This window comes from Macaca nemestrina, chromosome 18 (genome assembly GCF_043159975.1).
Source record: "Macaca nemestrina isolate mMacNem1 chromosome 18, mMacNem.hap1, whole genome shotgun sequence".
Taxonomy (NCBI): Eukaryota; Metazoa; Chordata; class Mammalia; order Primates; family Cercopithecidae; genus Macaca; species Macaca nemestrina.
Genome location: NC_092142.1, coordinates 11,514,000 through 11,540,726, shown reverse-complemented (window position 1 = coordinate 11,540,726; position 26,727 = coordinate 11,514,000). Strand labels below are relative to the sequence as shown.

Sequence of the window (26,727 nt, the reverse complement as noted above, 5' to 3'; positions counted from 1 at the left end):
GCAGGGTATGTGGCTGGAGGACTGGTGTCAGACCAGCTAAGTGAATCAAGCAGATTTCTGACCCCAAGTGAGGAGGTTCTTGGTGTTACACGCTGACGCCAACAGCACAGCTCCGAGTCCTGGGAAAGCTCAGATGCTCAAGGCGCTCCACGAGCCTCTCCCTCAGCCACCTATCTGGGCAGTGACTTGGTGACCCGTGCCTTTGAAAATCAAGACTGAACCACAGCAGGAGAGCTGAGACCAGGTGCCAGGTGGCCGAGTGGGGCTTCTAATTGGCTGAAATAAAAACGTCAGGAGCATCTCACTGCGAAGGGAGAAACCACACTCTCAGAGACAAAGGCGGGTGAACACACAGCTTGAAAGTGACACCATAGAGCACCACAGTATGAAGGTCCTTAGATGCCACTGGACTATACACTGAAAAATGGCGAAAATGGTAAGGTTTATGTTATCCGTATGTTACCACAATAAAAAAGGATGATGCCACAGAGAAAACTGAGGAGAAAAGGGAACATACCTTACTTGGGGTTTCTATCCTTAAAACTCCAGCAGGACAGTGGTGACCGAGTTCAGTGGCACGCGGGTGGGTTTCAGGCCATCTGACTCTCAGTTGGCCCGAATGGGAGGTGTCATGGGGTGAAGGGGGCTCATATGGACACAGGCACAGGGGTGGGTCCACATGGGAGGGAAGCCAGGGAAGCTCCCTGTACTGGGCTGTCAACAGCAGCCAGACCCGTCTTTCTTTCTATAAAACCTCAGGGGACAATCGAGCTGGCCATGGCTCATAACCCAATGTGGTTTTGTTTGTTTGTTTTGAGACAGAGTCTCGCTCGGTTGCCCAGGCTGCAGCGCAGTGGCATGATCTCGGCTCACTGCAACCTCTGCCTCCCAGATTCAAGCAATTCTTCTGCCTCAGTCTTCTGAGTAGCTGGGATTACAGAATGCCTGCCACCATGCCTGGCTAATTTTTGTATTTTTAGTAGAGATGGGGGTTCACCAAGTTGGCCCGGCTGATCTCAAACTCCTGACCTCACGTGATCCACCCGCCTTGGCCTCCCAAAGTACTGCAATTACAGGCATGAACCACCACACTCGGCCCTTTTTGTTTTTTAAAAATGAATATTTAATTACACCTACTATGTGCTCCCCCAAATTAAAATAAATAAATAAGCAGGCTGACATTCATGCTGTTGTCAGTTTTGAACAAACGGTTTTCTGTCTTCCCAATGTAGCTTGCGTGGAATGTATGTGAACTCCAAGTAATCTGGAGCTCAGAGGTGTGAGTGGGTTGTTTAAGAAACTCACTGTAGGTCAGAGTTCTTATCTGAGGAGATGGTTTTCCTATCAGCATCTCACCCAGAGAGTGTGAGTGTGTGTATGTGACTGTGTGCATGTGTGTGTGAGACCATGGACATACATTTGTGTGTGACTGTGTGCATGTATGTCAATGTGGCTGTGTATTTATGTGTGACTATGTAAGTCCATTTGTATATCTGTGACTGCGTAAACATGTGCAGTGGCATATGTGTGACTGTGTATGTGTGTGTGACTATGCATGCTCATTTGTATATGTGTGTATGTGCAGTGACATGTGTGTGACTGTATATGTGTGTGTGACTGCGCATGTATGTATGTGTGGGAGTGTGACTATGCATGCACATTTGTAGGTGTGAGTATGTGTACTGGCATGTGTATGATTGTGTATGTGTGTGTGACTATGCATGCACATTTGTATATGTGAGTGTGTATGTGCAGTGGCATGTGTGTGACTGTGTATGTGTGTGTGACTATGCATGCACATTTGTATATGTGAGTGTGTATGTGCAGTGGCATGTGTGTGACTGTGTGTGACTATGCGCATGTATGTATGTGTGGAAGTGTGACTATGCATGCACATTTGTAGGTGTGAGTATGTGTACTGGCATTTGTGTGACTGTGTATGTGTGTGTGACTATGCATGCACATTTGTATATGTGAGTATGTATGTGCAGTGGCATGTGTGTGACTATGTGTGGGAGTGTGACTATGCATGCACATTTGTATGTGTGAGTGTGTATGTGCAGTGGCCTGTGTGTGACTGTGTGTGACTATGCATGCACATTTGTATATGTGAGTATGTGCAGTGGCATGTGTGTGACTGTGTATGTGTGTGTGACTATGAGCATGTATATATGTGTGGGAGTGTGACTATGTATGCACATTTGTATATGTGAGTGTGTATGTGCCCTGGTATGTGTATGACTATGTGTGGGAGTGTGACTATGCATGCACATTTGTATGTGTGAATGTGTATGTGTACTGGCATGTGTGTGACTGTGTGTGACTATGCATGCACATTTGTATGTGTGAGTGTGTATATGTACTGGCATGTGTGTGTGTGGGAGTGTGACTATGCCTGCACATTTGTAAGTGTGGCTGTATGAACATGCGCATTGGCATGTGTGACTGTGTGTGTGCAGAAGTGTCACTGTGTGGGTGCACAGTGGTATCCCAGAAGATATTTCTAATGTTTTCCTGTGGCCCCACATGTGGTTCTAAAATTGGGTAGTTTTTCACTTTCCCGCTGTATATTCTTTGCAAGTTCAGCTTCTCAAAACCATAAAATGTTTAAGGGGAAAAAATGCTGATTCCAACCCTGCAATTTTCTCACTAGGGACTGGCTGAGGCCTGCCAGGCTAGCTCTGCTGGATGTGTGGGCGACAAGATGCCTGGCTCCTGGACACGTCGTGGGGAGGGTGTTGGGCTCTCCCCACAGAGCACTGGAGGATCTCACCGCACTTCTCGAAAGGACCGGCCATTAAAGTGCCCTGGGGCACAGTTACTCGGGTCATCAGGGAGTTCAGTGTCGACTCTCCCTTTGGTCTGGGGCCGGCACTGAAAGAGCCACTCCAGGGCACCCATAGCTCTGCCTCTGGTGTGCGAATGAGGCTCAGAGGCAGGTGCTGCACCCAGAGGGAGCCTCCAGGTGACCAGGGAGCCAGTGACCCCTCGGGGCTGTCCCCTTCCCCCTTCCGGCTGAGAGTCCCTCGCCTGTGCTGGGCCTGAAGCTACCACCGGGCCATAGGCTGTGGCCCTGATGGGCATGGGGACTGTTCCTCAAAGGTGTCCTTCCCCTGCCCACAGCCTGTCTGCATTTGGGAAGACAGAATGTACAGGCAGACCCCAGGGAGATGGGCAAAAGGAATCCACTAGTCTCCAGGAGATTGTGGTTTCAGGCCCTGGTGGACTCATGTGAGACCCAAAGGCCACCTTCCTCATGGACCAGGGCCTCGCCAACCCCTCGTCCCCCGGCTGTCATCTCCAGCAATGCCACCTCTGGGAGCCTCCCACAGCTGTTCTGTGTCAGCTGTGGGAACCTACTGCACCTTTCCTTTGTCACAGTTTGTAACTGCACGTGCTTCTGGGTGGCCACCTGATAGGCCTCAGCCACCCTGCCTGCCTGCAAGATCATGCTTTTTGCCACATTGTATCCCGAATGCTGTGCACAGTAGGGACTTATCCTAATCCTGCTTGCTTAGAAAAAAATAGTTCAGTGAGACAGGGAGTGGAGTGCCCAAACCCAGGGAAGATGAGATCCAGGGAGATGAGCCACTAAGAGGATGGAAGGCCACGTGGGGGCTGGGTGGGTGGAGGGACCTCTTGGATCAGCTCTCAAGTCCACAAAACCAAGAGGACAGCCTGAGCCTAAATCCTGGGAGCGAGGCTGAGGTCCCCACAGGAAAGTGAGAACATGTTTGGGATAAATGTGGGGAGTTTTCAACCCCAGGCAGGAAACCTAAGGTCCCCTGAGCTGGACACAGGGTGGAGGCGGAAAACCCAATTGAGCATCAGCTTGTTTCACTGCCTCATGTGGGATGAACCCACGTGGGCTCCCTGGGGTCCACTTTGTTACTGATTTTAAGAAAGCCCCAAGCCTTCCTCCCACAGGGGTTCACACCACCCAGCCTTCTACGGCTGGGGCTGCACATGTTAGCAGGCCTTCACGAGTGGGGCCGTGACTTTTCACTCGGGCCCTAGAGTGGCCATCCATGTTGGAAGGAGAAACACATTTCATGGGCTGCCTCCAACCACGATCCACACTGGGGCCCGGGTCTCTGGGACACCCTGGAGGTGCCTGAGACAGTCTTGGAAACCGCATCAGATATTCTGCTAGCTGTTTCAGAAGGTGGGCATGGGCTTTAGGGTTGCCAAGGCTAGGCTTCAGCTCCTGGCTCCTCTGCTGGCTAGCTGCATCCTCTGGGCCAAGTTGCACAACCTTTCTGGGCCTCTGTGTTTTCTACTGTACAGTGTGAGGTGCAGCGTGGCAGGATTTAACAAGGGGACTTCTGTGAAGTGCCTACAAGCATGGTGTCTGGCACAGGCGGGCTCAATTTCAGGAGCGTCCACCTGGGACGCCACATAGCAGGTGCACACTGAGAAGGCCCTGCTGTGGCTACAGCAGGAGCCCACGCTGATTGGTGGGTGCCTGGGCCACAACAACTGTCAAAACAGCATGAAGGTCACTCCCAGCTTTCAACAACTTCCTTGAACAATTCAAGTGTTCAAAACCGTGGGCCAGAGCTATGGAAAACTGGGCCTGTCTCATCACTCGGGGGATGGCATATCTTGTGTACTTTCCCAACCAAACACCTGGCCATGCAAAGTGTGCTTTCAATGGCAAAGGAGGGCCAGGTGTGATGGCTCATGCCTGTAATTCCAGCACTTTGGGAGGCCGAGGTGGGTGGATCACTTGAGGTCAGTAGTTCAAGACCAGCCTGGCCAACATGGTGAAACCCCATCTCTACTAAAAACGCAAAAATTAGTTGGGCATGGTGGTGCGCATATGTAATCCCAGCTACTCAGGACGCTGAGGTGAGAGAATTGCTTGAATCTGGGAGGTGGAGGTTGCAGTGAGCCAAGATTGCGACACTGCATTTCAGCCTGGGCAACTGAGCAAGACTCTGTCTCAAAAAAACAAAAACAAAAACGAAAAAACAAATCAATGGCAAAGAAGCCACTGGGGTTTGCTAGTTCTCACTTCAGAGGGTCTGGCAGCCGCTCTCTACAAGGGGGAGCTTCCCGGACTCTGGGAGGCTCCATAATCACAGAGACGGGAACGCTTCTGACTTAGCACTGTGCCCTCAAAAACCACTTTGAGGACAAGCTGCCCCTTGTGGGGGCTGCAGCTGTCTTCTGCTGTCTAGGCTGAAGGCAGTGGGCAGTTAGGATGAATGAGCTTGGAGGAGAGGTCCTGGCCCACCCTGCTGCTTGGCTGGCCCTTCAAGGATGTCATCCCTGGTGGATCAGGGCCAGGTCCCTGGTGGGTGGAAAATAGGGTGAGCGAGCCATGCAGGGTGACCTTCCTTCATCAGAAGCCTGAATGCTGGGCCGCACTCTGAGCTGATGTCAAATCAGGCAACTGGCAGAAGGGCTCCCATCCCAACAAAGCTGTCTCCCTTCTCCTGCCCTTGGCTTTCTCTCCTCTGCGTCTTGGTGGAACAGCAGGCAGATGTTGGAACCATCTGGTTAGACCCATTCCTACAAGGAACATGGAAAGCCCATATGCTTTGTTCTGGGTGGACTGGGAGGGAGATTGCAGGGTGGCGTGGAAGTCTGGCCTCAAGACAGGGAGGAGCTTGTGGGCTCTGATGTGCTCTCCTGCCAGGGATCAATAGCTACGTCCTGAGGCATCCATAAGAGTAAAGCCCAGGCTGCCCGCCGGGCCCGGCCCTTCATCAGGTGAGTTATCTCAGTGTCTGCAGAGCCGGACAGGCAGGCTGGGCCTCAGGCTTTTACTGTCATGCTGCATAAAGAATGGGGACCTATACGCTCGTCTACGCAGGCATGCTGGGGACGCACCAAATGGGAGCAGACACCTCAGAGGTCCTGACTCTCACTTATCGACTGGGACTGCCTAGCCACCTGACAGCCAGGCTAAGAGCCACTGGATTTCTGAGATGAGAAGACACGGCGCTGATACCACGCAGGGGATGGTGGGGGTAGGGACAGAGGGGCTGAGGGAGGCCAAGAAAAAAGAAACTAGCACACGCTGCAGACACCAGGCCCTGGGAAAGTGCAGAGTTGAAGCTTCAGGGGTCACATTCAGGTGGGCAGCCATATACAGAAGTCCATTTTTTATCATTTTTGATACTGTGGGTCTTTGCTTGTTTTAACTTTAGGCAAAGAAGTGTATGGCTCTTTGCTCACTTAGCTGTTGGCTGTACGTTCTTAAAAATGACAGAAAGGTGACTACAGCTATAAGGGGAAAGAAGTTTTCACTCCCAGTGCAATGGTAAATATGTGCGTTGGGCTGCCCATGCAGATACAGAACTGTGCACACGCAGGCAGGGGGTGGATGCGCACACAGGCACATGAACACACAACCCTGTACGCCCACCCCTGAGCAAGCATGAAACCGGGATCAAGAGGGCTACTGGGGATGCGCCTTAGTTTCTGGAAGAAGCTCTGCCGGAATCTCCCAGCTACAAGCCTGGCAACAGTGGTGGCATCTGCTTGGATGTGCAGCCAACCTTAAATTGGGCTCAGAAATAGCTCACAAGGGGTGGTCATGCCCTGGAGCAGGTGCTGAGTGGAAGAGGATCTCTCAGTAAGGTGGCTGTGGGGTGACCTTCCTGCCTGGGCCTTGTGAAGTCAATAGGAAATGGAGGTAACACTGTGTGTGGATGGGAGAGACACAGGTGGGTTGGGATACTCTGAGCCACAGCATGAACTGGAAATGCAAAAGCTGGAAGTGCCAGAGAGAGAGAGGTGTAGGTGCCCAGGGAGATCTTGGCTCCTGGTGCTGACAGGATGGTGACCAAGGGCCCTTGACCTCTCTGGCTCTGCAGTGGCCCGTGTCCTCCTGCCATGATCCATCAACCCAGAACTTAATGAGAGCTGTGCCAGGTGCCCCTGAAATATGATGAGTGAGGGCTCTGGAGGGGAACTTGCAGGAACAATGAAGGATACTGAGGGTCCCCAGTCAGAGGTGCAGGCACTTGGTGTGACCCCCTAGACCCATGGTGGGGGGATGCTGCTGGGGCACAGAACATCCCGCTGGCTCAAGGCCATGGATGCTCATCTCCGCTCCTCTGGCTACAATTTGGGGCCATGTTGTTCCACAGGCCTGGTGTCTGTACTCCCCCACATCTCATGCAGTGAATAGCTCACGGCAGCCTAGAACGAGGAGCCGGGGCATGTCCCATTCCAGGCTGACTCCAGGGGCTCCCATTCACTCCCGGGTTCCCTCTGTGCCATGTCTGAAGTGGAGTAAGTTGAAGGATGGCAGGATACGACTTCATCACATCCTACCAAAGAGTGGCAAAGTGCATGCCTACTCGGAGAACCGGACCGCACCACATTTAAGGACAAAACTGGTATGTTACAGAGGAAAAAAAAATAATTAGCAGGAACACGATTCTTTTCCCAGACTGCAAACAACCCCCTCAGGAGACCCCTCCTTGTGACACTTAAGACTGTGGAGGTGATGATGGGGTGGGTTTAGGTGCAGCAGGCCTGTTGCCCATCAGCTCTGCAGTCAGTGACAGCTTCGGTGGGGACCGGCCTGAAAAAGGAGCAATTCTTCCCCATCTGGGAGCTGACCCAGCCCGGAAGGGAACATCAAGTTAGAGGAATCTCTAGAGGCTTCAGGTGCAGATAACCTGAGTTGCAGCATCCTTCAAGTGCTGTGACAAGGAGGACCTGGAGGTCAGGGGTTTTGGTCATGGCGAAGGATCGCGGGGTTCTCCCAAAGTCCCCATATCACTGAGTCACGTGGCCAGTACCTGCTGGGCTCTGGGCTGTGGAGGGGGTGGAGGACGAGCTGGTGCCTCCCGAGTCACAGTGGCTGGTGCTCCCGCTGCCGCTGGGGCTCCCGCTGGCGGAGGGTGGCGACTGCGAGGACAGGGACGGGGAGCTGTGCTGGTTTATGCACTGGGCCACGGCGAAGCCTGCAAGACAAAGTACCAGGTGACCAAGTGGAAGCAAAGAGCATGCCTGGGGGCCTCAATTTCACATTTCCACTGAACAGCTCAACCTCAGTTCCTTGAAAGTCCTGCTCTGTTCCCTGGAACAGGCTGACCTCACTGGTCGTGGCCCTGACCCAGCCACATTTTGAAGCTATTTCAAAGAAAAGGTTTACTACAGGTTTATTTCAAGGAAAAGAGTACAACCAGCCACAGAGCTGAGTGTGGGGCCATGAGTCGTAAATCCGAGTGCCTGATACAGGCTCAGCAGTGTGCCAGCTGTGCCCCTGAAGAGTGACACACAGCCTCGTGGCAAGTTCACCCAGGGATGCTACATGCCCTCACGGTAGAGTCTCAGGCCTCTGCTGATGGTGCTCAAGGAAGGGCACTGGACCCACGCTCTGAAGTCATATCCAGGCAGGAGGAGAGTGCCCTGGACTCTCCTTCCAGAGAATTTGCTCTGCCCTTCAGGTTCTGGGGAAGTCAGGTTCAGGAACAATGAAAGCTCTGGCAAACAGCTAGTGATGATGGTCTCAAATGGCCCTCAGCATCTCCGGGACCTGGAGGTGGAGTGTGCCCGCATGTTTCTGCGGTAAACTGACCCAGCAGGGATGGACAAGCCTCATTTGGAGACACTCAGACCTGGGTGCACCCCTGTTTCCCACACAGAAGCACCAGACACATGAACAGCTATAGTGTTTCTTTTGAGTCTTTCCCAGCCACAACCTGGCGGTAGCATTACCTACCTCCACTATTGTGGGAATAAAATGAGAGAACTATTATCACACTCCAGCACAGGGTGTGGCACATGGTGACAGCTCAGTATACATGTTTGTTCTTTATGTTTTTTTTGAGATTGGGTTTCACTCTGTTGCCCAGCCTGGAGTGCAGTGGTGTGATCTCAGCTCGCTGCAGCCTTGAGCTCCCTGCAGCCTTGAGCTCCCAGGCTCAAGTGATCTTCCCGCCTCAGCCTCCCGAGCAACTGGGACTACAGGGATGTGCCACCACGCCCAACTAATTTTTTTTTCTGTAGAGACGGGGGTCCCACTATATTGTCCAGACTGGTCTTGAACTCCTGGACTCAAGTGATCCTCTTGCTTTGGCATCCCGAAGTTCTGGGATTATAGGTGTGAGCCACCACACTTGGCTGATGTGTTCTTTACGATAAATCAAAGCCCCTTTTACCCGGCCCAGTAACCCCTCTTCTGGTGGACATTTGCTTTTCTGCAGGCCACAACTTCAGCCCCTAGGAGCTGAGCAGGACTCATGGTGATGGTGCTTCGTAGTACAGAAGCCACCCCAAACTGCAGTGGAGATATGCAGGGTGGGGTGGGGCGGGGAGCGAGTCCTTCTTCCAGCTGAGAGGGGATCTCAACCCTCCTGGTCATTCCCCCAAGATGAGCCACTGCTCAAGCGAATGCATTCACCACAGCCAGCCCTGGACCCCATACATGCCACCCGCCCTGCCTTAACCTTGCACGGTCCAGCTCTCTGCTGACACCACTTCCAGAAGGCCCTCCTGGCCCTGACCTCACCTTTCTTGAAACTCAGGAAGGCTGCAGGGTGTTAGCAGGGGTTGGCATCCTACAACCTGCTGCCTGCTTAGTAAGTAAAGTTTTATTGGAACAAGCCACGGTCCTTTGTCTACACAGACTATGGCTGTTTTCTCCATCAGCGGCAGAGTTGGGCAGTTGCCATAGCGACCACATGGCCTGCAAAGCCTAAAAGGCTTTTTTGCCAGGTTACCTGGCTCCAGACAGAAGCAGTGTGCCCATCTGGTGCAGGGGACGACATCCAGGTTATGGCACCAGAGAAGTCTGGCATTTAACCCTCCTCTACTCACTTCCCAGCTGTGGGACCTTGGGCAAGTCCCTGACATCCCTCAGCCTCCTTCCTTTCACCTACAGATGGGACCTGTGGCTCTGTCTACCCAGCTTAGGGCTTAGCAGGACTCTTCTCCTGGCCATCAGGGAGGGGCTATTTGTACTCAGGTTCATGTGAAGCTGTTTTCATCTAAAGATCAGCTCCTTAAAAGGCAGGGGCCCTATTTATACCCCGAGTTGGGTTTTGGGGGTGACATAACAAGCACTGACTATAATGGCAAGCGCATGGGGCCCGGTGGGAGCAGGGTATGTCTCCAACCGAGGCGGCCATCCTGAGCACCAGCTCTTCTTGTGTGGAGGGTATTTCCTGCCCGCACCTACCGCAGAGGTCTGCTTGTGGAGAGAAAGGCAGGATGAATGTAGCTGGAGTTCTCAGGAAGAGGCACAATGTGATATAGTGTGTGTGTGTGTCAGGGCCCCACTCAGATGAACTACGGCAAACATCCGGCAAATCCAAACACTGGGCAGGAAGATTCCTTGGGGACACTCAGCCGCAGCCTCGTGGAACCAGTTTTATAGCTGCTCACTTCTTAATCACTTAGAGCGGTAAACCCCCCAGTTTACAAGCTGTTCACTTGCCTCGAAAATGAATTACCCCTTAACAAATCAAAATGTCAAGATGGCTTTTCCCGAGCTGCCTATTTATCATGGCCATGAACAGAGGGCCAGCCAGGGGCGTAACAGAGTTGGGATTACACCTTGTGTGCTCCCGACAAAGGCCCTGGCCAGAACGGATCAACGACACGGCTGTTGCCAAGGTGGTCACAGGCCCATTCGAAGAAGACACGTCTTTTCTCTTGCCCTCTTTAAAGCCATGGTTTATTACAGCATCATACACCTGGCTTATTATCAAAAGACATCTGCAGTGGGACATGTAGGGTAGCAGATGAGAAGCTGGCATCGCAGTCAGGATGCTTAAATTCTTTTATTTTGGGAATGGGTTGGGATCAAGTCATAGCTTGGCAGTAAAATCTGCATGCACTGAGTTAAACAGAAAAAAAAAAAAAAAAATCACCAACCTCCGATCCCACCCATTTGCAGGGTCTAGCTGAGCAGAGGTAACTGAACACCTCTCTCCCTCACCCGCTGCTACTACAAATTCCACTTCCCTCCTTTCCACTCTCTCTCCCTTTGCAAGCGGCACTGAGACCAGAAAGCCACAGTGAGTTTTGTCTTTTTTTTTCTTTATTTTGCTGGATGCCCAAGGCCCCCCACCTGCAATTTCAAGGGGCTTTTCCCCAAATCAAGGTGGCAACACATCAGAGAATCAGGAGGGCGCTGGGCAGAATTTAGGATGGACGCCCATGGCCAGAGCGCCTTGTCCTCTGGTTCCCGCTTCACCCCAGCCAAGCAGTTCTTGATGAACTAGTTTTGGCGGAGGTGCCAGAGGCTTTTGGTACATGAATCAAACACACATGGGCTGCCAAGCAAGTGCAAACACACAGACAAGCCAGAGATCGCGCAACAAGGGTGCAGGCAAACAGGTCTCCCTGAGATCCTCTCCAGTGACAACAGTCTTGGCTCTCTCTGGGTATGCTTCAAGGACAGCCTGCAAAACTTGTATCAGAGGCTGTATGGACTTTCACAGCAACTGACCAATTCCACACCTGCAGCATGGTTTCCCATGCTGCAGACGACACTGGGTGGAACCACATGCATTTCTGCAAGGATATTCTACAAGGATATTCAGCATATTGGTGTGTAGAACAGAGGACAGAAGACAGCTGGTATGTCCAAGAGTTGGGGAAAGGCTAAGTGAATTCTAATCCATCTAGATGATGAAATTTCCTGCTGCCAACCAAGATGCTGGTAAGAGAAGATTAGGCATCGGGGGAAATGCTCAAGATGGAGTCAATGAAAAAAAGTTAGAAAAAGCATGTCCCATATGTTCCCACTCATGTAAAAAATTCATGCTCTCTTTCCCCCTTGTCCAGAGCAGATAAAGCAGACTGGAGGGATTGAAGCTGACGCAGTGAGAGAACCAGGTAGTCATATTGCAGCGAATTGTTATTTTTTGTGCTTGCCTGAATTTTCCAAGACTCCTATTATAAACCTTATGTTAAACCAAAAAGAAAAAAAAAAAAAGGGAGGATGATGGAAGAAATACAAGCTGCCTGGGAACTGGATAGACTCAAGCTCCCGATCCTAATATCCTCCTGAGATGTGTTCTGCCCTCTGAAGCTCTCTTCCCCAGACTCACCAAGAGCAGGGCCAGGCAGGCCACTCCAACAGCAGGGGGACCTATGCCCATGGTGAGACACATCCCCCACTTCCCAGGAGCCCCCAGTTTCATGGGGGGCAGCCCAGAGTCTTCCTGTTGCCCTCTGGCCGTGTTCTACCAGTTATTCTGGGAAGATGAACTAATGAATAACGCTCTGGCATTTGTGAAGCACTAAAATACCACAAAAAGGTCAGTCTTCTATTTTTAGGCCCACTGATAGAAGGAAAGCTGGGCTTGCAGTCAGAACCCCAGGTTTGAGTCCAAGCTCTGCCCAAACTGACATTGAGACCTTGGACACGCCCCCCTCCTCCTCTTCTATGGGTCTTTAAGCTTTCCCTACCAATAATCACTTTACCATGTGATTCAAGATTCAGAGCCAGCCAGCAGCAGCCCAGGGGCTTGCACACGAGTTTTGCTTTGCTTATTTACGTTATATGTGTGTTTGTTGGAGGTACCACCATGGACACATTGGGAGCTTTTACGCACAGACCTGGATTTCTGGTTTCTTAAAAAATGAAAAGATCTGGCTTTATGGGGCCCCATTCCTGCAGGACAGCACCGGGAGGGAGACGAGCAGAGCTGGTTCCCTGCTCTTGCAACTTGCCTGGCCGTGTGGGCATTTGAGTTGATAATCTCTGCTTTTTATGACTAGATTGTTGGTCAAATCCACAGGACTCAGGGAAGTTGGAACCCCCAGAGACCTTTCGAGTCAAGGCCCTCCTACAACCCCAGAATCACTGGGTGTGTGTAGAGGGAGTGGGGATGTAGAAATATGGTGATCTGCCTCCAGCAGCCTAGGTCGGTCCTCAGACCTCCTAACAAGAACCACTTGCTTTCAACTTTTATTAGGTTGTTTCCTCAGTCTGGAGTTTTCTTTTGCTTCTTTTCTGTCTTTACAAATCCCTGCCCCATTCTTCATGGCTCACACAGCTCAGCATTAGCCTGGGAGGAGTCTTTGCATACGGTGGAGTTAACTGTTCTCTCCCCTGTGCTTCTGCAACAGCTCTCTGCAGCCCTGGGGCCTTGATGGGTGTGTAGGAGTTGGCCTACCTAAGTAGGGCATAAGAAATTTGACTGCAAAGATGTTTAGGTATTTAGTGTGATGATTATCATTACATTAATAGCTAGCACCTGGAATCCTCTGGGTTAAGAGGGTTTTGTTCACTTTACTGGGAAGGCTTAAAGAAAAGGAAAAAGAAGAGGGTTTTGGACAGGGTTCTTGATATTGTTAGCTGTCTCTCAATAACCATTCTCCCTTTTGGCTGCAGTTACAGAACCCAGAAGCTAGGCGTGTCAAGTGACTAAGTTGTGACCAGTGAGATAGAAACGCATGTGGCATGTGGGATTTCCTGGAAAGCTCTTTAAAAGGAAAGGGGGTATACCCTCCTCCATTCTGCTTCCTGGAAAATGGATGCAATGGCTGGAACTCCAGCAGCCACCCTGAGCTATGAGGATGAATCACACATTAGAGACAACAGAGCATTGAAAAGGAACGGGCTTGGGTCCCTGACGCCTTTGTGTAGCTCTTGACTACAAGGCTTCTTTTACCTAAGAGGGAAATTAACTTCCCTTTGAATTTATCTTTACTATGTAGTTGAACTTAATCTTAACTGATACAGCTAGGGAAAAAACTTTGTTAATGCAGGGATGTGAGTTAAGTCCCCTAGGGACAAGGGGATGGGCTGGCTCCCAGGGTTTCTGGTGCAGAGAAAGCTACCCTATACCTGCTGGATGGAATCTAGGTGTGGTGGGCTGAAGGGAAAGGGGGAAAGGGGCAAGTGAGGTGGGGAGGTGACCCGTCCCATGACCCCTCAAATCTTTAGGAAACACTTGGTCAACTCTTTCCCATGTGGTGCAAGTGGACTTTTTGGGCGGAAACCAGAGATGGGACTGAGTTTTTGTCTGGGTTCATACCTGGCCACAGAGATTACACACAACGGTTAAGACCCAGAAAGAGCGAGGCCCAAGAGAGACTAAAGGGTGGGAAGGGCTTGGATGTGTGCAGGCACAAAAACTAGTGGGCTTGCACCAAAGGTTTTCTGAATCTCCAAGGGAGCAGGGAAGCCCCCCGACCTCTGTGGCGTGCCTGGAGTTGGTGCTGCTTCGTGTATGGTAATTACTCTGAGGATATTGGCCATGTGACTAAAGTGCAACTATTTCAGGCTTAAAAAAAAAATCTACCCTTGGAAGATGTGAAAACTACCTGAGCTTATAGGGGATTCCACAGGGACCTTTCAGGGAGCTGAAAGGGAACGAACCCAGTTGGCTCTGAATTCAATGTGGGGATTCTCCACTCTACTCAAAAGCGCTAACCTCACCCTGCAGCCTCATCCCCTACAGATGTACTTACATACTACCTGTTTCCAGGAAGGGTGTGAGATGGCTTATATTTTAAAACCCAAGCCTAAATGCCATAGATACTAAATACTGAAAGCTACTAAAACAAAAAGTAAATAAGAGCTGAACAATAAAAGATGAAAAGTTATATCAGAAAGACTTTAAGCTACGGGAAGCTAATGTCACCATTTAACTCTGAGCTTCCTAGGAGCTAAGACCACAGGCAAAAAAACAGGTGACCTACATGACACACCAATTCACCCGCAAGGTTTCTGTCCCATGAAACCCTCCTGGGGCATGTCTTTAAAAGCAGCTTCCTGGGAGATACACCTGCCTGACTGCAGATGGAACCTCATTCTGCAAAGATAATGCCCTACGACGGCCCTTTTCAAATATTTTTTCTAAATAGTGAAACTCCAATTTATACATGAGATGAAAATGGAACTGCCTGGGCTGGCATGGTGCCTTACCAAGGAGGGGCTGCCCCTCCCCTTTCTAGACACTTCTGTGGATCCCACTTTTGAAAATCACAGACAGGGCAAGGCTGGCCAGCCAGGTAATGTAATGAGGGGCTGGAGGTAAAACGCTGGTGGTCCTATCTGTCATCTGTTTCCCCTTATTTAATAGACACATGCACACTGAGAAACCATTCTCTTCTATTAAAACAACAGTGCAGGCATGCTAATACATGCAGTCCATGGGACATTCAGCTTTTGTGTCAGGGAGATGGCAGGGACTGGTACAGACTGGGGCAAACCAGAAAGCCCAGATCCCAGCTTCTAACTGCTGTTGCATGAGAACATGGACCTCAGTATGGTCACAGACTCCAGTTCTTCAAGAAAAGATGGATATCTGGATTTTGACATAACGCCTCCTGATTTTGAAAATGTTGACAGCTTCATTTATACTCCTTTTGAAAATTAAGAAGTGGATAACCCTAAGCCAGCCAAGCCAAGCCGTTTGTATGCAACCAGAGGGGTCTCCAGCCTTTTTTATTTTTCTGAGCTCTGTCATCTCATGTATAAATTGGAGTTTCACTATTTAGTCTCGCCCTGTCACCCAGGCTGGAGTGCAGTGGCACGATCTTGGATCCCTGTAACCTCCGCCTCCCAGGTTCAAGCGATTCTCCTGTCTCAGCCTCCCGAGTAGCTGGGACTACAGGCGTGCACCATCATGCCCAGCTAATTTTTGTATTTTTAGTAGAGACGGGCCACCATGTTGGCCAGGCTGGCCTCAAACTCCTGACAAGTGATCCTCTTCCCTCAGCCTCCCAAAGTTCTGGGATTATAGGTGTGAGCCACTGCACCCGGTCTCCAGCCTCTGTTTTTAACCCCAGGGTGTCTGTCGTACCTTGGGGCCTCCTTGACCAAACTCTGGAGATGGGTGGCTTTTGAGTCTGAGGTATGAGACCAAGACATTTAAGTCTCAGTTAGAGGTGTGTCAAAGAAGTCCAGTTTTCAATAGACCTCTTTTAGGAAAAAGCTCTAAGATTTGGACAGGAGAGCTGCCTGCCCTAAGAAAAACCTACACTTATTTATGGTTGTTGCAGATTGCAAAGCATAACATAAAACCCGCTGAGGGCTGATTCAGGAGAAGCAACCCATGCATTTTCCACAGTCTCTGCCGTGAATGAGGACCATGAGGCATGGGTGCCCTGAGCTTGCCTTTCATTAGCAAATTCATTCCGAGGCTGTGGCTCAGGTTTCTGACGATGCAGTGTTCATATTTTCTCACCACCCATCACGATACTGGGAAACAGTAAAAAAATCAATTGGCCCTGTGACCTCGCACACAAACTGAAGACAGCAAAAGTGTGCATGGCCTTATTTCTCCCCTCGCCAGCTCCTTCCTTGGATCTGCCCTTTCACCTCTCAGTGCAGCCTGCCAGGTCCCTGGGGCGAGAGATGGGGGGCTGGGAGGTGACTAAGTCTGGGACTTCAGCTGCTGGTGGCTCTGGACAGACTGCGGCTTACTAGAAAGATCTGCAGGTGACATAGAACCTTCTCGTTCGTGCTTCTGACTCAAGGAGTGGCTCTGGATCCTACCCCCGGCAAGATGACAGCAATGCCCGAGGGCGGGCCGGGTCTAGGAGCTACTCAGTAGGGGGCTACCCTAGGAAGGCCACCTTAGGAAGACAGGGCACAGGGCCCAAACTACCCACGGCTGCTCAAAGAGCACGTGTTGGGGGCTGAGGAAGCAGGGTTCAGATTCAGGTCTAGCAACAGCACACCCACATGGGCCAGGTGAGGCCTGGGTCCTTGCCCGCGATTCCTCTTAGGAATCTACACAAAAACAAAAGCATCTACTGACATGTGGGCAGGGTTCAGATGGCAGTGACTCCAAGGGCCTGCAGGAGCCTTGGGGGCCCCCAGAAGTTTCCTCCCTCACTGCTAGGACCCTGAAGTTTGGGAAAGCTTCAGATATTTGCATAGAGACCCCCTTTTTAGTATCCCTTTAATAAGTCTCAAATGATTTACTGTTTCAGTGCACAAAACTCTGTGCTTTCGGGGCAATGAAGGACTTGCCCCCAAATAGTGATATCTGATTTTCTTCCTGTGCACTGGTGCTGAAGAAGCCACTTCCTGTCCAGCCCAGCGGGCACATCTACACATCAGGCACCTGGGGAAGGGACGTTCCTACGGTCTCTCTGGGCCAAGCCCGAGCCACCACCATGGGCGACCCCCACATCACTGACTGGGCTGCACCTCACAATGCTTAAAGACTTTTTATTTCTGGTTGCTTTTCAAGGGATAACATGTCCAACATACAAAAATAGCTGGGAAATTGCAGAATCTTTTAGCCTATAGCTCTTTATCCATGGATAAATCCTCTCACATTTTAAGCACTATCCTTGAAAACCTGCAGAAAAGAAAAAATGGTCTTTCAGTATCTTGCTTTCTCTCTGTGTCATTTCTGTCCTAATTGTGCCCTTAGAAATGTTTTTGCAGTGGGTGAAGGTCTGCCTGTGCAGGCTGCCACCCCCGGGGAGCACCAAGTCTTAATGCCTCTTTTGCTACCCGGGAGGGGGGCATCTGGGCTGTCTGAATGTGAGGAATGCGTGCATTTTACATGAGCACCTATCCATGCCACAGAGGGTTGGCTGGCACACGAGGGACACAAGTGGACCAGATCTTGGAATCTCTCGCAGTGATGCAACCTTGCTTTGGATTTCTAGAACTGAAGGTCGCCAGGGCTGGGCTTGATTCCCAAGGACCCCGTCCCTGCCTTGCCCAGCCCCTGCCCTCTTCCACTGGTATTACCGTCTGTAAATTAGCCAGCAAAGAGCTCCACAACAGTCTCTCAGCCAAGGCACTAGCAAGCTTGGGAGCGGCCATCTGGGCTGCCTCTCTACAGAGGCAGTCAGCAGGGCTGAAACGGCAGCAGGAGGAAGGCGGGTTAGACAACGCCCAGGAGACTCCCAGGCACAGGCGCTCACTGACCCCAGCTGGAGTGGAATCACGAATGCACCAGGAGTGGGGTGGGTCACTATGGCCCTGCTTGCAAAGGATGGCCCCCCAAGGTTCTGGCTGGCCAAGGAGCGCCACATTAGTTTTTTTTTTTTTTGAGATAGAGTCTCACTCTGTCACCCAGGCTAGAGTACAGTGGCGCAATCCCACCTCACTGCAACCTCTGCCTCTTGGGTTCAAGTGATTCTCCTGCCTCAGCTTCCCAAGTAGCTGGGACTGCAGGCATGTGTCACCATGCTCGACTAATTTTTTTGTATTTTTAGTAGAGACAGGGTTTCACCATGTTGGCTAGGTTGGTCTTGAACTCCTGACCTCAGGTGATCCACCCGCCTTGGCTTCCCAAAGTGCTGGGATTACAGGTGTGAGCCACCGTGCCCGGCCAGGAGTGCCAGATTCTTCCCTAACAAGTCTCTTATCCCATTAGCCCCGTTTTGACCTTTTCAGCCAGAAGCGGGGAGGCGGTGCGGGGTGTATCCTACACTGACATGTTCGGCCTGCTCCATGTGTTCTAGGAGGTGGCACTGTACAAAGGGGCCAGGGAATTAGACTTGATTCTCTGCAAAAGGCATGTGTAGTTGACACATACTTAGTATGCGCCCAAGGCAGACAGCAGCACTCCTGTGGTCCCATTCCATTTGCTTGTGTTCGCCAGGACTCTGATTTTGCAGGGTGGAGTGGTTAACTTCTGTAGCTGGGCCACCTCACCAAAGTCTCTCCTACCATGTGTTTTAACAGATTGGGGCTAGGCCAGACCGACAGCTGATGACGTTCTATGACACATTATCTACAACAAGAACTGAAGATACTATCTGGAACTATGTGAGTCAGATAGAATCAGGGAGTATGTGCAGAGCCACAGAAAGGCAGCGATGGATATCAGCACAGAACAAGCTTCAGAAGCCCACAGCTGCGGTTGTTAAGTGGACAGGGCTCTGTCGACGTCTGCCCTGGCAGAGCTGTGGGACATGGCCGACCAGATGGCTGGACACGAGCCTTCTGCTATCTGCAGGGGAGAAACCTTAAGAACAGCTCCTTGGCTTTAGGCCTGTCACTTTTACTCTGGCTACAAAATACAGCGGTGAGGAGAGTACCACGGGTCTGGGCATGTGACAGCAGGGGACCTGATGACCCCATGAGCCTGTGTCCTCTAAAGCACTGCTGTCACTCTAAAGCAGAGAGACCACCACACTTTACAGGGTTCGTGAGGATGAAAGCATTAAAGCAATCTGAATGTTCAGGTAGCACTTGCTGTTTTGACTCCTTGGCTGGAATTTATGGTGCCTGGAACTTGGGCCCAATGAGGCAATAACTGGGATTTTCTTCTTTTTTTTTGGAGACAGGGTTTTACTCTGTCGCCAAGGCTGGAGTGCAGTGGCATGATCCCGGCTCACTGCAGCCTCTTGACCTCTCCAGGCTCCGGTGATCCTCCCACCTCAGCCTCCCGAGTAGCTGGGACTACAGGTGCACACCACCACGCCTGGCTAATTTTTCTATTTTTTGTAGAGATGGTTTTTTGTTTTTTTTTTTTTACTTTTTTTTTGAGATGGAGTCCCGCTCTGTCACCATGACTGGAGTACAATGGCACGAGCTCAGCTCACTATAACCTCCAACTCCTGGGTTCAAGCGATTCTCTTACCTCAGCCTCCCAAGTAGCCGGGATTATAGGCAACTGTCACTACATCTGGCTAATTTTTTTGTATTTTTAGTAGAAACGGGATTTCACCATGTTGGCCAGGCTGGTATCGAACTCCTGACCTCAGGTGATCCACCCGCCTCGGCCTCCCAAAGTGCTAGGATTACAGGTGTGAGCCCCCAAGCCTGTCCTGGGATTTTCATTTTTATAAGTGTCTTTAGACAAAGTGGTATGTAGCAAAAGAAATGGCCCAGTTCTTTGGAGAAAAGAATGAGACACAAAATATTAGCTGTTCCTCACATTAGCTGTTATGACTGAAGGTTTTAGGAGTTAACAAAGTGAGACACGAGAGAGCATTTCTAAAGGAACTTTAAATATGTAGGTTTAAGGGATTTATATGAAAATCGTTTATGAGAAAAATAAAGTTATTTTCTTTTTTTTTTTTTTTTTTTTTTTTTGAGACGGAGTCTCGCTCTGTCGCCCAGGCTGGAGTGCAGTGACCGGATCTCAGCTCACTACAAGCTCCGACTCCCGGGTTCATGCCATTCTCCTCCCTCAGCCTCCCGAGTAGCTGGGACTACAGGCGCCCGCCACCACGCCCGGCTAATATTTTGTATGTTTTAGTAGAGACGGGGTTTCACCGTGTTAGCCAGGATGGTCTTGATCTCCTGACCTCGTGATCCGCCCATCTCGGCCTCCCAAAGTGCTGGGATTACAGGCTTGAGCCACCGCGCCTGGCCTAAAGTTATTTCATCTAGATTCTTAAAACACCTCATGTTACACTGCATTCAAGACACATGACTGTTCTGTTTGCATTTCTTTGATAGAGAGTTGAATGGATGAGCTTGGACCATATGCAACTGCCAATATTCAACTAACCTGACCTACAGAAACAGCCATTTCATATGGTTCAATCTACTCTAAGTCCAACCCTCTTAAAGATCTCCACCAGAACAATTCATGGAGGATGGGGATGGAGGGAACAGCCAGCAGTGTATTCAAACAAATAAATGGCTTTCCCCAATTCTCCATTTCTCTTTGCCCTGTCTGCGCTTGTGTGTGCAGGAGTGTGCGTGTGTACACACCTGTGTGTGTTCCTTCCTCCAGCTACATTCATCCTTTCATTTCCAAAATCGGTAGTTTCAACAAAATGCTTGGAAATAAGGTTGGCACTTATGGGGAGGTGTGTGTCTTCTTGACAGAAAATTCACAAAAAGGGACTTACTAGGAACTGAAAGCGCTTCTCAAATGGGCTAGGTTTGCTTTCTTTTCCCTTTGTTCCTCCTTACAGATGCTAAGCTGATGTGTCCAACATTAAAAATCACCCTGGCTATTCTGCATTTGTAGTTTTGCCTTATTTTTTTAGTATTATTAATATTTTATCATAAAAGTATTGATTTCCTTTAACTAAGAGACTTTAAAGTTTGCTGCATTCTTAAGCATGATTTTATTATGTCTCGGGGCCAAATGTTTTTCCCTCCCCCCAAAGGAATGCTTTTCCTTTTCTATAATGTGTGTCAAGAAGAAAAGAGGAATTGATTCACAGAATTCTGCATTACAGGCAACTTTTAAGGAACGTATCTAGTATGTATACTTAGAGCAATGTTTCTTAAACACATCGCATCGTATGTTTCATTGTTTAGCCTTTTTAATCTGTTAGAGGTTAAGAACCAAAGCACAACGTTTATGTTAAAATATAAGGCAGTTTCAAAGAAGCAAATCTGGGAAAATGAAGACAACTCTGGACATGACCCTAAAGCTGTCAACTCCTCACAAGTGCTCCAGGGGTCATAAAAACCTTAGTTTCTACATTGTCATCCTCTTCCTTCAAGAAAGGCAACAGAAAACGAGAAGGAGTCCTGCTGGCGAGGTGGGGGCTACCTAGAAAAGGCATCATTTCCCTTTCTATGTAAATCGCCGGTGTCAGATGCCAATTGCAGAGTTGGGGAAGGAAGGCTCCATTTTACAGAACCCATCCAGGAAGGAGGCGGGGGGCAGTAACTGGCAAACCAACACAGCGCTCTGCAATGTTTAAATATTGAACATCCTTTCTCCTTCCTCTACATTTATTATTAACTTGGACCCACATCACTATGTGCATTGACTTCATTTCTTCCCAAGAATCCAAGACACAGTGCACAACGCTCAGAGGCTGCAGGGTGGGGGTGGAGTGGAGATTTGGGTTTCTTGCTTCATACCCTCGCTGGAGATACTTTCCGGTCAGCCTCACAGTTTTAGAGCCATGAATTCCTGGAAGCGTCTCAGCCTTTCAATGACCCCTGGCGCCCGAATGCAGATGATTAGTGCCCCAAATATTGACAGGCTGGACTTTCTTCCCCTTTCACACAGGGGAGCAGCGTCAGAGGGAGGCTGCAGGAAAGATGCTGTCACCACCTGATGGGCAAGATTGTGGGAACGTCATGACAGGTGTTCTATTGTTTGGGACCACGGTGGTGCCCTTAGCTTTGACCAGGTAGAAACAATGCTCAGGATGCTGTGTGAATGCTACAGGAGACCTGGTTAAAAACAAACAAACAACTCTATCTACAGACACCAGTAACTGATGTCTTTTGCTCAGTTTCTAGACCACAGAGAAGGGGCTGGCACTGGCCTTGCTCTGACAGATACAACCCATCAGATGCCAGTGTCCTGGATCAGCAGCCAAGCAAATGCAGAGTTTGGGCCCCCCCGTCATTCCTCATGAAGATGAACATTTGGGATCAGAAAAAGAAACCTCAAATCTCTCCAGAAAATAAACCAGCACCTTTTCTTGGGAACAGGTAAGGGCGGCAGGGTGGACCATCCGTCAGGCCCATGCAGACACCAGCTGCCCTCCTGCAGAGGGAAGATCCTGCGGGTATGCTAGCAGGATGAGCTGGTTATGAGCATTCGTTTTTCCTGGGCTTTTAGCTGTTCAAGTAAAATTGTCCCAAATGACTGGCCTAAGGCTTCCACTTTCTTTTAAAAGACAGCACTACATTTGAGATCGATGTTTTCCCCTGAAACGTAGGCTAAATTTATCCTGTGCATCCTGCTCTCTAGTCTCTGTGCTAAGCTGGTCCTTGCCATGCTGAGTTAGGCATCTGCTGTTCAATGCTGGTTCCTAGCCGGCAGTACTCAAGCACCTAGTTGTATCCTTTCGCTCATCACACACACAAAACCCTCTGGTTCTCTGAGAGATTCCTCTGCTGCCTCTCTCTGTAGTTCCGTTAATTAAGCTGTTGCTTCCCAGGTTCCTTACCTGTCTCCAGCTCTCAGAACTACCCTAAAAAGCTACCAAGTTGGCTCCATTTGAACGGTTCCAGAGAGCCCCTTCCCCAGTCAGCCCCCACCCCCCCGAAAGTGGCTGAGTACCCATTATTTGATTGCCTTTTGCAGTAGTGGGCTGGTGCAGGCTGCCATGGGCTTAACGGACTGAACTAAATCAGAGTACTCACTACTCTCTCTTGGGCTTGTTTGGCAAGCTGCCCTGTGAGTGAAATTGCACTGATTGATTTAATGCCTGAGGCCCAGAGGGCCCGGTATTTCTGAAATCTCTATTCATCTATACAGATGCAAGAGAACATGCCCTAAACAGACATTTTGAGCTATGGTTTCTACTTTGCTATTAACCCGCAGACTTGCTCTCCTTTTGGCAGGAATCTGGCACATGCAGGCAGAGGCGCACACCCATGTGCAGTGGACTTCAGCTTGGAGCACTGGGCGGGAGTCATTTGAGAGCCCAGGTGAATGAAGACAAGGGCCCCGGTGTGGTCAGGTGGGCATCCCTCTACCCTGCTTTCTGGAAGGCAACTTGGCAAGGTGCCACCCAGAGCCTGACAAATGGACAGTCCCTTTGACTCTAAGGAATGGTTTCTGGAGGAACAATTGAAAATGCAGACCAAGATTTCTTAATAAGGATGTTCGTCATAGGGTGATTCATAATGTAGTAGAAACAACGTAAGTGGCCAGTATAAGCGGATTAAGTAAAATCTGGCAAATTCAAACTCTTTCGGTTTCACTGTGTCCCCTTCAGATTCTTAGGTTGAAGTCTTAACCTCTAGCACCTCAGACTCAGAATGTGACCTGGTTTGGAAATGGGGTCATTTTACAGATGCAGTTAGTTAAGATGAGGTCATTACGTTTGGTCCAAATCCAGTATGACTGTGTCTCCTAAAAAGTGAAAATTTGGACATAGATTTTCACACAGGTAGAAAGAACATCATGTGAAGATGAAGGCAAGACTGGAATGATGCTTCTACAAGCCAAAAAGTAGTAAAGATTGCCAGCAAAGCACCAGAAGTGAAGGAGGGAGGCCTGGACCAGAGTCCTCCTCACACCCCTCAGAGGAAACCAGCCCTGCCAATACCTTGATTTTACACTTCTACCCTCCAGAACTGTGAGACGATCAATTTCTGCTGGTTATGCCACCCAGTTTGTGGGACTTTGTTAGGGCCACCTCAGGAAACTAACACTCAGACAATGTACTATTATGCCGCCATCAAGAATGAAGTTTAGAAGAGGCATTTTACAGCACAGGGAAGTGCTTCTGACACTACGGCAACGTTGTTAAAACAAAACCTTGCAACTCAGCAGTTCTGCTTCTTGTACTGCTCGTGCACACACAGAGAGGTGTGGCCAAGGATGCCCACTGCAACGCTGCCTGGAATAGAAAAAGACTAAGATGACTGAATCACTCAGCCAAAGAAACGCAAGTAGCCAAGCTTTGGAATACTACGCAGCCATGAAAAGGAATGTGTGAAATCTGTAAGTGCTAACACAGATTCCTGATTTACAGTGGTGTCTGAAAAGAGCAAGGTGCAGCAAGGTATACAGAATTATGATTTTATTTAAGGAAAGCCCAAACCTTAAGACAATTACAGATCCATACATAACTCCTTAACCTAAACCTCTGTGGCCAGATATGTCTTGGAATTTAGAATCTTTAGCAGGTAAAAGGCCATGTAGGGCACACATAGGTATTATGTTACACTGTCAGCTGGGTCTCCAGCAGCTAAAACCAAACACTGAATTTTTGCAGAAATGAAAACATAAACTCACAATAACTGGCATCAATGACTCTTATAAACCCGCCCATAAATAGCTGAAGGCAGGTTTTGGTTTTGCCATCATACGAGTTAGGAAAGATCTTTTGATTTTCAGAGCTGTTTGGGTTTCAGAATTGCAGAGAAGGGGTTGTGGCTCTGTCCTGTCCATCAGCTCTGGGCACATGTATGAAATGCAACTGCACAGAGAAGGGTCTAGAAAAATAAAAATAAGGCAAATGATGACTGAGGGATATCTGAGGAAGGGTGGTAACTGATGGGGTCTTAAGTCTCACCTGCAATGTTTTGTTTTGTTTTGTTTTTGAGACATAGTCTCACTTTGTCGCCCAGGCTAGAGTGAACTGGTACGACCTTGGCCCACTGCAACCTCTGCCTCCCAGGTTCAAGCCATTCTCATGCCTCAGTCTCCCAAGTAGCTGGGATTACAGGTGGGCACCATCATGCCCGGCTATTTACATTTTTAGTAGAGATGGGGTTTTGCTGGCATGTTGCCCAGCCTGGTCTTGAACTCTTGAGCTCAGGCAATCTGCCCGCCTCAGCCTCCCAAAGTGTTGGGATTACTTTTCAAAAGTCAACAGTTAACTCATGTGTGTGTGTGTATATATATATATATATATTTTTTTTTTTATTTAATGAGAGAAAGAGACAAAACAGGGAAGATAGAAGTGGAAAGTAAACAGAAATATTAACAATGTTTTCTTCTGGGTTGATAGGATTGTGATTTCTCCTTCCTGTAGCTTCTCAGTTTTCATTTATAATATTCTACGTTCATGTATTAATGCACAAAAATTAATACAATGGGTCTGCAGTAGTAGCAAAACAGCTGACTGGTTCTATGCATTCCTGTCATCATCAGCTCATCCCCAGGGCCTCAGTGACTCTGTGGGGTCAAGTCCCGCTGCCTGCCTGACTCACTGCCACTGGTGACTTGTGCTCTGATGGCCCCACACCTCCCTGCCTGTGAAGCCCGGCCCTTCCCCTGGACTCTGCTAACATACTGGCTGCTTTGATTCACCATCTCTCTTTCTCCTTGTCCTTTATTTTTCTGCCCTCTTTGGCCTTTGATTGCTTTTTGGGAGTTTATCATAGTGAACTTTCATCCCTTTCCAGGAAACTCTATTATTTTTTTCTTCCCTTTCACAATGAATAAATAATCATGAGAGCCCTTCTTTGGACAGAAGGACATCCTGCCTCCTACACAGAACTGCTGGAGCTTCTCTTTTGTGGCTCTTCTGGGCCTGAACTGGGGGGCACATCACCTGTCACAGGAGGGAGAGCATTCTGGTACATCGCCGTGCTTGGAGGAAGGGTGCCAGCTGTTGGCTCATTATTTGAGCTGCTCCTGGTCCTACAAGATGGCTGTGCTTTCCTGGCCATACAGGGGATGGAGCACTGGCCTGGGAGTCTAAAGGCTGGGGTATGGACAGGGAAACAAAGGCGCATAATATAAGCTAAGAGGGTGGGCTTTGGGGGCAGACAGACATGGGAGGAGGAGGTAGAGGAGGACAGAGAGTCAGGCTTTTAGGGCCATATGGTCTCTGTCGCAACAAGTCTCTCCCATTGCAGCCAAAGCAGCTATAGAGGATACGCCACCAAGTGGGTGGGGTTGTGCCCCCATCAGTCTTCACTGGCAGGATAGCAGGTGGCTGGATTTGGCCTGCAGGGCTGGATTTGGCCTGCTCCATCAAGGCCAGCCACAGCCCTGATGCTGACTGGCTGTGTAATAGAAATTGTAGCCTTGAGCCTCCATTTCCCTGGCATAATATGGGGGGAATAATCCCTATGTCATACATCATTGTGAGGATTAAGTGAGAAGAGTACACACAACCTTGCTTAGCACAGTGTCTGATACACAGTAATTGCTCAATAAATAGTACCTGGATTGTCAAGTTCTACTGCCTCCAGACCTCCTCCACCAGGAGGTGGAGGTTTCCACCATACAAAAAGGCCACAACTAGCCCTAATTACATCCAAGACATAGCGTGCGGCATTTGGGATGACATTTTTAAAAGTCATTGGCATGAGCTGGACGTAGTTGCTGGCATACCATCTAGCAGCACCAGGAAGTAAGTTCTAGAGCAACAAGCAGGTACTGGTCACCTGTTTTCCATCTCAAATCCACAACACGAACCGCTCACCGCACTTCTAATGTTCACAGCAGTGATTCTAATTCTTTCTTTCTTTCCCAGAAATCATGA

The 26,727-nt window shown here is 49.5% G+C and overlaps 1 protein-coding gene across 5 annotated transcripts in view; it reads right to left on the bottom strand.

The window, feature by feature from the left end:
- The window catches only part of LOC105467772 (C-type lectin domain containing 16A), a 240,001-nt gene that overhangs the window by 8,421 nt on the left and 204,853 nt on the right, over window positions 1-26,727 (bottom strand). For 4 of the 5 annotated variants that reach the window (XM_011717473.3, XM_071084122.1, XM_024788485.2 and 1 more), the window contains one exon: window positions 7,764-7,928. In XM_011717473.3, the coding sequence (XP_011715775.1) occupies window positions 7,764-7,928 (165 nt within the window). Of the gene's footprint in view, window positions 1-7,763; window positions 7,929-17,090; window positions 17,244-17,644; window positions 17,754-26,727 lie in introns of those variants that run through there. The other variant, XM_071084123.1, reaches the window with a different exon arrangement.